This window comes from Myotis brandtii, unplaced genomic scaffold (assembly GCF_000412655.1).
Source record: "Myotis brandtii unplaced genomic scaffold, ASM41265v1 scaffold59, whole genome shotgun sequence".
NCBI lineage: Eukaryota > Metazoa > Chordata > Mammalia > Chiroptera > Vespertilionidae > Myotis > Myotis brandtii.
Window position 1 is genome coordinate 1,147,775 of NW_005370223.1, and position 10,145 is coordinate 1,157,919.

Here is a 10,145-nt window from a genome sequence, read left to right on the forward strand (position 1 = left end):
TTTATTTTTTTTTTTTTTTTTTTTATTTATTTATTTTTATTTTTTCCCCTATTACTGCTTTTTTTTTTTTTATTGCTTAAAGTATTACAAAGGGTATTACATATGTGTCCTTTTTTTTCTTCCCCACCCTTGTATTTTATTTTTTTATGTTAGTTAATCCTCACCCGAAAATATTTTTTCCATTGATTTTTTTAGAGAGAGTGGAAAGGAAGGGGAGAGACAGAGAGAGAGAGAAAAAAAAAAACATCGATGTGAGAGAGGCACATCGATTGGTTGCCTCCTGCACACGCCCCAACCGGGAATCGAACCCGAGATCTTTCGGTCGCAGGCCGACGTTCCAACCTCTGAGCCAAATAGGCCAGGGCTGATGATTTTTTAAGCCTCTAAGCTGGGAAGGTCTTATAGTAATGAGGATTGTAATGAGGAAATTACTTGGCACAAGGACAGTAACATCCATTTGGAGAAGGTAATATATTTTTATGTCACCCTAAAGGAATAAATGTTATTTTATCCTATGCATATTGAATTTCCCAGGCCTGTTCTGCCTGCACATTCGGTGACATGTTTGCCAACACAATGAAAGGAGGGAGCAAAGAGCAGAATATACTTAAAGTGAGGTCGTATGGACGTTGCACTGAGAAGAAATGAAACACTCGTGTTGTTTTTCCATGATGGCTGATTACAATTCCAAATGTGTTCTTAGTGTGATATAGTCTGAGGAAAACTTATTTAAAAGTTCAAGTTCAGAAACCTGCTTAGTAGTCAGCTTGTTTTTGTGCCCATTTTACTCATAGATCCTGTTTTTCAGGTGTGAATGCATTAGGATAAACAATTAGTTTCACATGTGTAGGTGATTTCTCTTTGTACTTCTGTTGACTTATGCATTTAAAGAGCAGTCCTGTGATGACTTTCAAAACCACAGGTGTAAAGGATCTTCATGCAGATCACGCTGCAAGTCACATTGGAAAGGCACACGGCATTGTCACTTGCTTGAGAGCCACGCCGTATCACACTAGCAGAAGAAGGGTGTTCCTTCCCATGGACATTTGTATGCTGGTAAGGCTGTTACTTGTATTTACCTCAGGAAGATGGGAGGGATGTTATTTCTTGGCTCTTTGCTTAGTCTGTTCAAGTAACTGCTTTGAAATGAATGTGTATTTCTTTTCAGCTCCTTGGTTATCAAGTGAGAATTTTTGTCAGTCAGGCATTTTCGGTCTCTGGTGGAGCTATGAGTAAGGAAATCCAGAGAACCTCGCTTGGTGTAGCTTCATGTGGATGCTTGCTCCCTTCCAAGCAATGACAGTAATAATTCCTACTGTTCAGCTTAGCCTGTTCTTTTTTATTTTATTTTATTTTTTAATTGAGAGAAGAGAGAGAGAAAGAGAAACATTGGTTTGTTGTTCCACTTACTTATGCATTCATTGGTTGATTCTTGTTTGTGCCCTGACTGGGGATCAAACCCGCAACCTTGGCGTATTGGGATGAGGCTCCAACCAACTGAGCTACCTGGCCAGGACCAGCCTGTTCTTTATTTTAGAGGAGGAAATCATCCTTAAGACAAGAATATTGTTTATGAGAACTTTTATTTTCTGTATGAGAATCATTATTGTCTGTGCTTTTAAAACGTCTTATATGTTTGTTTTCTTGCTTGTGTATTTTTTAAGATATATTTTTATTGATTTCAGAGAGGAAGGGAGAGGGAGAGAGAGGTAGAAACATCAATGATGAGAATCAATTGATCGGCTGTCTCATGCACGCCCCCTACTGGGGATCAAGCCTGCTACTTGGACATGTGCCCTTGACCAGAATCGAACCCAGGACTAACGCTCTATCCACTGAGCAAAACCAGCTAGGGCTCTTGCTTGTGTATTTTTGTTCTACTACTGCAACTGTTGTTAATTATCATCCTGTTGCATATTCTTCAGAGAGAGAGAGAGAGAGAGCCAGCCAGCCTGTGTATATATACACAGCCACACATACACATATATGTACACATCCATATATTTTTAAAAACAAAATAGACATTATATTGTACTTACTGTTCTCTCACCTGTTTTCTTGAGCTAAGTTAGTGTTAAGTACACTTTTTAATTGCTAATATAATATTTTTCAACACAGCATGGTGTTTCACAAGAGGATTTTCTACGGAAGAACCAAGATAAAAATGTAAGAGATGTGATATATGACATTGCCAGCCAGGCGCACTTGCACTTGAAGCATGTAAGTAGCCTTCCCCTTCCCCCCACAAATCATTTAGGAAACTATCCTTTCTAGGTGTGGCTGTTCCTAGATCATACTGTTCCCTACTTGGCAGACTGTATTCCAACTTTCATTGAAATCCCAGTGGATTTATCTCAGGGACTATTGTAAACTTTCTCCACTTTTAAAAAATACCTCTTTCTCCCTTTCAGCAAATGTGTGCCCCATTTACTGGGCTTCCTCAGTTAGGTTCCACTCTGATCATCACTCACCATTTCTGTCTCTCGGGCGCGTGTCTTTCTGCCTTGCAGGGCTGATGCCTCGCCTCCCTTCCCAGGACCTTGCATGCTCAGCGGTCCCAGCTGGGGTTTTCAGTTGGCCTCTCCGATAACTTGTCTCTCTTATCTTCTGGTTTGTTGCTGCTGCCTTCTGAAGTTATCAGCATCCTGTGGACCCTCCTGTTTCTTATTTTTCCCTCACAATTAACCTTTTTTGAATAAGTGGTCTGCATTCATTGTTACCTCAAGGCCCTCACCGCCCTGACACTGTTCATGCTGTAATTTGGCTTTCATCCTGCTGCTCTAATAATAATCACTAGTGAATAATCTCCTTTTGCCACATTTAAGAATGTCTGATTTAGAGAAGGTGGATGTTTATGTATGTACACACACACACACACACACACACCCAGAGCTAGGATCAAATAGACTTGATAACTGATTGGATTGTGGCAGGATCAGGAAGAGGGGAAGTTGAAGGCTGCACAGAGTTCAAGTAGAGATGGTGATGGGGCCATTCAAAGACTATAGTAGTAAAAAAGCAGTGGTACACTAGGATCAGTAGACAGACTAGCTGCTAGACATCAATGAATAGAAGGGGATTAGAAGACATTTAGGGAGATGGGCTGTTAAAGAATGCAGGATTGTGACTTTGAAAGGAGATGAGAACTGGAGAGAGAGATTTGGGAGCCATCCACATGGAAGGAAATGGTTAAAGCTCTGAGTTTGGATGTCATTGCCCAAGGAGAATGTACATCTGGATAAGGACCTAGGACAGAACCTTGTGGCCCACCTCCATTCCTCAGGTGGAAGGAGAAAGTGCCATTTCTTAGGAAGAAGAAGGAAAGAATGATCAAAAAAGTAGGAAAACTGAGAGTCAGTGTGTTAGAAACCAAGGAAGGAACAAATTCCAAGAATGGGGAGTAGGAAAACTGTGCATGCTACAGGGAGATGAAGAGAAAAGAGTTAGGGTGAATAGTAGGGCGTGGATGATTTTGAAGAGAGCAATTTTAGTAGACTGGTGAAACAGAGGGGAAGGGTGAAGATGTGAGTCAGGAAGCAGCGGTGGTATCTGACAGTGTACACAAAGGCCTGGAAACGGCTGGGCTTGGTGAGAGCAGGTGGGCATCAGCCTGAGAGCTTCGGGGATTCCTAGTCCAGAGAAGTAGGGCGGTGAGTTAGATGAGGTTAATCAAGGTGTGGAGGCCTCTGAATCCCAAGTTGCATAGTTGAGACTTGCTCAATGAGGGACATATGTTAAAGAAAATAAACATAAAACAGTGACTTAGGAACATTAACTTGGCTGGCTGTGTGGAATGATTTAAAGGTTGGGGAACACAGAGGCAGAACGATCAGCTAGGAGGATCTTCTATTCATCTAAACAGGAGATAATGACCGTCTAAGCTGGGAGGTGCTGGGACTTGTGAACACAAGTCTTTCTTCATTTACCCCTAACCACAGAGCTGGAGGGTCAAAGTTACAGGATGTTATAAGGCAGCCGGAAAATGCCAAAGTCAACTGTTAAGGAAGAATGGAATTCTTAATATAGTTCTTTTTCCTGAGTCCTTTAAGCTTAAGAAATTAATTGTAATCTGCAGGGGTGAGAGCTGTTTTCTTGCTTTTGGGAGAGGCCCTGGCTGTGTTGTCAAATGACCAGTTGCTTTGTGTTCACTTTCTGAGGGAGAGTGTTTATTTCCAGAAATATTTATATTTCAAACCAGTTTCCTTTTGTCTTCCTTCTTAGGCCAGGTCCCTCCACAAAAGTGTTCCTGTGAAGGCATTTCCTGCCTTTCTTCAGACGGTAAGTAGATTAACAGGGAAGGCTGCTTAATGAATGAAGCAGGTGTATATGACCTTTTTCTGTTTTATGAGATTCAAATGCATGTCTTTAGTTTGGAGGCTTTATTTTTGTTTCCCTTCCTTGTGGTGGGTTTCTTAGTTGCCTTCCGCTTTAGGCAGTGGCCATGCCTGTATTTCCCAGAGGCCAGTGAGGAGAGCAGCAGTTTGAATCTGCTTTGCCTTTTACCAGCTGTGGGGGTTTAAGGTCCCTAACCGCCGTGTTCCTCAGTATACTCGTAGGTAAAATGGGAATCATGTGGGAGACTGTCTTATAGGGTTGTTAGGCTACTTATAGCTATATGAGTATTACTTATTATTCTAGTAATACTTTCTCCACTGGGACCACATTGTAGCACTGGCTCCTGAGCAGTGTGGCTCATGGACCAGTGCTGAGCTGCCGCATCATATACCTGGGAAAGCTTTGAAAGCATACAGATTCCTGGGGTGTTCTTACTAAATAACACTTGGGATTGAGGAGGGGGAATTCCTAGGAGAAACTGTGATTTTAATAAGTTCCCCAGATGCTTCTGATGTGTAGCCAAGTTAGGGAATTGTTGAAAAATATATAAAGAAATGAGAATAGCTTCCAATTATTTAGCACCTATTACAGGACAGGCTCTGAATTAGGTCATTTCAGACATTATTCCTAATCATCCTTATGCATGGTTTCCTTTATTTTATAGGTAAAAACCAAAGTTCAAAGATTTGTGATCTTTAAAAATCGAAAACTCATGCATTTTCTACAATACCAAACATATCTTCTACCTTTTCCCCAAAAATATATTTAAAGATTCATTTTTACCCTTTCAGATCTTCTAGGTCTCAGATCTGAGTGTTCCCAATCATTTTATTTCTTTAATGGGTTTGCTTATTACAAAGTAATACATTAATAGTTTAGATGTTCACAGCGTATTAGAGGAGGCAAAGGAAGAAATAAGAATCCTCTCACAATTCCATCATTTCCAGAGAGAGAGTCTGTTTATCTTTCTGGACTTTTTATGATCATATAATTACATATGTATTTTTTGTATAAATGGGGTGTTAAGCATTTCCTTCTGTGTCAACATACACTGTTCTATGTCACCATTTTTAATGGTTATTTGGTTATTAGGTCTTAATGATATTTGAGGATGCACCATCATCTGTTTTTAACTTACTCTTTAAGTTAAGCTCCCATGAAGGCCAAGGACTTTGTCTGTTTTGTTCACTTCCGTGAATAATGTTCTTAATTCTGGATGCCCTTTAGAATCACTGGGGGAACTGTAAAAAACAACCCAAAAAACCAAAGCAATGTTGGGCCCTTCCCCAAACCAATTAAATCACAGTATCTAAGAGTTTGGATCCTGACACTGATACTTTTTAAAAACTGCCCCTGTGAATAATGTTCTTAACTCTGGATGCCCTTTAGAATCACTGGGGAAACTGTAAAAAAACAACCCAAAAAACCAAAGCAATGTTGGGCCCCTCCCCAAACCAATTAAATCACAGTATCTAAGAGTTTGGATCCTGACACTGATACTTTTTAAAAACTGCCCCGGTAATTGTGAAGTGCAACTAGCCTGAGAACCACTACCTTAGACCAGTGATTCTCACGGTGTGGTCCCTGAACCAGCAGTATTCGTCTCACCTGGGAACTTGTTTGAAATACAGATGGTGGGCCCCACGGCAGACCTGGGGCTGGCGCCCAGCTCTGTCTCCATCTGTGCCAGGAGAAACCGGAGGGACCACATGGCAATTACTGAAGGACTGCTAATGTCCTGTGTCCTCATTCTAGCTGGGACACATCTCTTCTTATTGTTTTATAAATGGGGCATCTGTGAATTATTTTGTTCAAAGAAAATGTTTTGCTGTTTAAAAACTATCTGAGGCTATAGTATATACTCTTCTTCATAGGTAAAGCTTTAATATGCCATATTCAGAAATTATAATGTCTTTGAGAGTTTTCAGTAAATTGTTATATCAAACAATTTATTTACTATTAGCCAAACTTTTCTTTGAACCAAATCCTAATTTGTGAATGCCCAGTTGAGGTCACATTTTATCTGTATTTTAATAGAGTTTTTTAATTATAAAAGAAATAACATTCTTAGAGATTTGGACAACATAAAAATAATATTAGAAGAAAATAACTACCACCTATAATTCTAGGACACAGAGACAAACCACTGTTTATTCTGTTCTTTTTTTGTAATTAATTTTTGTGTATAGTTGAAATCACACTTTATATTTCAGTACCTTACTTATCAAGCATTTAACCACATCATTAAAATATTTATAAATATAATATTTAATGGCTGTATAATATCCTATTATATGCCTGTACCTTAATTTCATCAACTATTTCTTATAGTTAGGTATTATAAAACTATTAAAATGAGCATAATAGAATTCTTAGAGATGGAAAGTTGATTGCAATATATCTGTATATATAAAAGTCTAAGCAACCTTTACGACCAGTCGACCTGTCGCTATGATGCACACTGACCACCAGGGGGCAGACGCTCAATGCAGGAACTGCCCCGTGGTGGTCAGTGTGCTCCCATAGCCAACCTCCCACAGCCAGCCAACCTTCCCTGGTCCCTCCCCCAGCTGGCAAACCTCCCGCTGTCCCTCCTCCTGTTCCTCTCCTGGCCGGCAGGCCCCGTTGCTGGCCAGGCCTTAGGGACCCCACTCGTGCACGAATTTCATGCACTGGGCCTCTAATTAAGTGATAAAAAAAAGCAGATTATAGAACATTATGCATAACATGAGCTCTGTTTTTAAATGTAAAAGAAACTGCACTAAAATATGTTCATTTTCTCTTTTGAAATGTTTAATATTTGATATTTACAAATGAATATGACATACCTGTATATATATGTATGTATGATAACGTATAACATAATGAACACCCACAAATTCACCACTCAACCCAGGAACTAGAATGTTACCATTAAAGTACACTGCCTCTGCCTTCTTCCTCCAAAAAGCCATTCTGAATTTTGTATTTCTTATGATTTTGCTTTTATTTCCAAAAAACTTTTCCCATTTTATGTAATCCTAAACAGGATGTTGCTTACTTTTGTTTTTGAGGCTTATAAAAATGGGTCATTTCTGTTTGTCTTCTAGGTTACACACACACGTTTCTAAAATTTACTCATATTATTGCACATAGCTATTGCACATTTATTTTACTGCAACATAATATTTCATTGTGTGAAGTTTATCTTTTTTTGTCAAAGAATTTCTGGGTGTTTTGCTTATATAACACAAGGCAGCTGTTCACATTCATGCACATATCTCCTGTTATGCATATATGTATAAGTTTAGGGTTTAAAAGTAGATATTGAATTTATTTATATCTACACTCATCTGTATAAAGTGTATAGGAGAAAATCCAATCCTTTTTGTTTTCTTTTTCTCATCTGTATACTCTAAAGCAGTGGTTCTCAACCTGTGGGTCTCGACCCCTTTGGGGGTCGAACAACCCTTTCACAGGGGTTGCCTAAGACCATCGGAATACACATATATAATTACATATTGTTTTTGTGATTAATCACTATGCTTTAATTATGTTCAATTTGTAACAATGAAAATACATACCACAACATGAACTGTATTGAAGGGTCGCGGCATTAGGAAGGTTGAGAACCTCTGCTCTAGAGACTCCACAAGCATGATCTCTGGACCACACAGGTTGTGCTGAGGAACTCTAGGGGAGCTGCGCACGGGACAGAAGGGAGTGGTGCCTTTGGAAGTGTTCAGTGCAAACCCTAGTGGCTTCTCTGTATAAGAAAGTTACTGAAATAAATAATTTATAAATTAGTAGAAATAAGTGAGAACCATAAAACAACAAACATTGCCATTGTCAGTGTTTTCCAACCTGCTCCCCCATCACAATGAAAGTTTTGTCAAGTTTTCTGTGATGGGGGAAGCGTGGGTGACATTTGTAGGGACCTGTGATTGTTCTCCTTAGGTGCAAATCGTTTTCTTGCAAGAGCATGCAGACCCAGTAAACTTTTTAACAATATAATCTTTTAAACAAACAGCTTGAGTTCTTCTTCATGATACAATGCATTTTTTTGGCGTGGTGTTCATTTTCCTTGATTGAAACATCCCTTTTATATTCTGCAGTCTAGTAAAAAAAACCTGGTAAACTGTAATTTCTCTGATCTTTTACATTTTGACCAGAACAGTATAAATTATGATATTTCCAGTACTAGTTCTATGATCCTGTTTCACCGGCCTAATATAAACTTCTTAGAAGATGTCTTTATTTTCTCTCTCCCTTTTAAAATTCTCATTTAAATTCTTAGTATATTAAAGACCACCTCAGGGAAACTAAAATAGCCTTAATACTGATACTGTTTCTTTAGTTTATTTTAAAGACTTAATCATCCTATGATCTAGTGACCATTTTTCTCTTTTTCCAGGTTGCTCTGGAGGACTATTTAAAGAAAATTCAACAAGTAAATTTTGATATATTCCACCCATCTTTACAGCAGAAGAATACATTACTTCCGTTGTCTTTGTATATTCAGTCATGGAGAAGAAGATACTAAAAATAATCTCATGGCACTGATACTAATTTATTTTTATTAGTTTTACAAAAGTATACTAGTCAGGGTTCTTGTTTATAAACACCAGGTACTGACTGTTTACTTAAGGCAAAAATGAATTTATTGGATGGGTGTGAATAGCTTATAGAATTGATGAGAAATTACTGTGGGGTTTGGGGGCCAAAACATTATTGAGATTCTGCCTCAGACACTGCCATTGTCTCCACCAGCCCAGACAGTGTCTACTGTCCCATCCCTGTCAAGTGGAGCCGTGCTGCACCACCAGGGGGCAGAGAGAAGAATGTCTCCTCCCTCCCTCGCCCTGGGGGGACAGGGAGGGACTAGTGCTGGCTTTGCATTTGGAGAGCCAGAACTCAGTGCCAGTACAGGTGTGAAATGAATTTATTTAGGGGTCCCAGAGAGTGAAGTTAATACTTGAGGAGTGTCAGTCACTATGTTGAGGGTTTTTATCCCTAACATTTCATCTTTACAACCCTGTGAAATAACTTCTGTAAGGTAAGACAGTTGGCTGTCAAGAGCTGGAACCCTATTTCTATTTTAGGTCTGGCTGATTTGAAAGCTTTTACTTTTTTGGTAACCCTACTACTGCTTCACTCTCTCTCATTCTGTATTGTGATCATGAACAAAGTTGTATTCATAAAGTGTATTAATGTGAAGTATATTAGCACAATTATACTGAACATTCATTAGGGAAGACTGCATTTTTAAAAACGTGTATACTAGTTGATCTTCCCACTGATCAGCTCTGGGCTACATACTTTCATCAGTGGTCTCATTTGATCTTTAAAACTATGAAATAAAGAATTTTTTGGTAATTAAAAATTTTTAAATATAAAATACACACTAGTTGCAAAAACAAAATTGTTTGCATTGCTGGTAATGGCAGGTCTAGACTCTGTGTGAGTCCCTGACTCCCAAGGCCAGGATTATGCCCCCGTTTCCTTTTCCTGTCTTCAGTGGTCTTGTCTCCTTTCCATTCACACCTCCCATGTACTGTTCCATAGCCCATCTCTCTTGAGCCTTTGGTTTCAGCTATGGCTTAGTGCCTACTACAACTGTGGCTTAAAATATTATTGTTTTTTGGCCCAGCCAGTGTGGCTCAGTGGTTGAGCATCAGACTGTGAACCAGGAGATCACATGCCCAGGTTGTGGGCTCGATCCCCAGTGTGGGGCATGCAGGAGGCAGCCGATCAATGATTCTCTCTCATTGTTGATTTTTCTATCTCTCTCCCTCTCCCTTCTCTGAAATCAATAAAAATATATATTTTTT

General features: G+C 39.2%; 1 protein-coding gene across 2 annotated transcripts in view; it reads left to right on the plus strand.

The window, feature by feature from the left end:
- Positions 1-9,690, plus strand: part of NDUFAF6 (NADH dehydrogenase (ubiquinone) complex I, assembly factor 6) — a 21,255-nt gene extending 11,565 nt beyond the window's left edge. Inside the window, exons 5-8 of one of the 2 annotated variants that reach the window (XM_005879242.2) lie at positions 923-1,056; positions 2,119-2,220; positions 4,222-4,278; positions 8,729-9,690. In XM_005879242.2, coding sequence (XP_005879304.1) covers positions 923-1,056; positions 2,119-2,220; positions 4,222-4,278; positions 8,729-8,857 — 422 coding nt within the window. In that variant the 3' untranslated portion in view covers positions 8,858-9,690. Of the gene's footprint in view, positions 1-922; positions 1,057-2,118; positions 2,221-3,862; positions 3,993-4,221; positions 4,279-8,728 lie in introns of those variants that run through there. The other variant, XM_014550291.1, reaches the window with a different exon arrangement.
- The last annotated feature ends 455 nt before the right edge of the window (positions 9,691-10,145 follow it).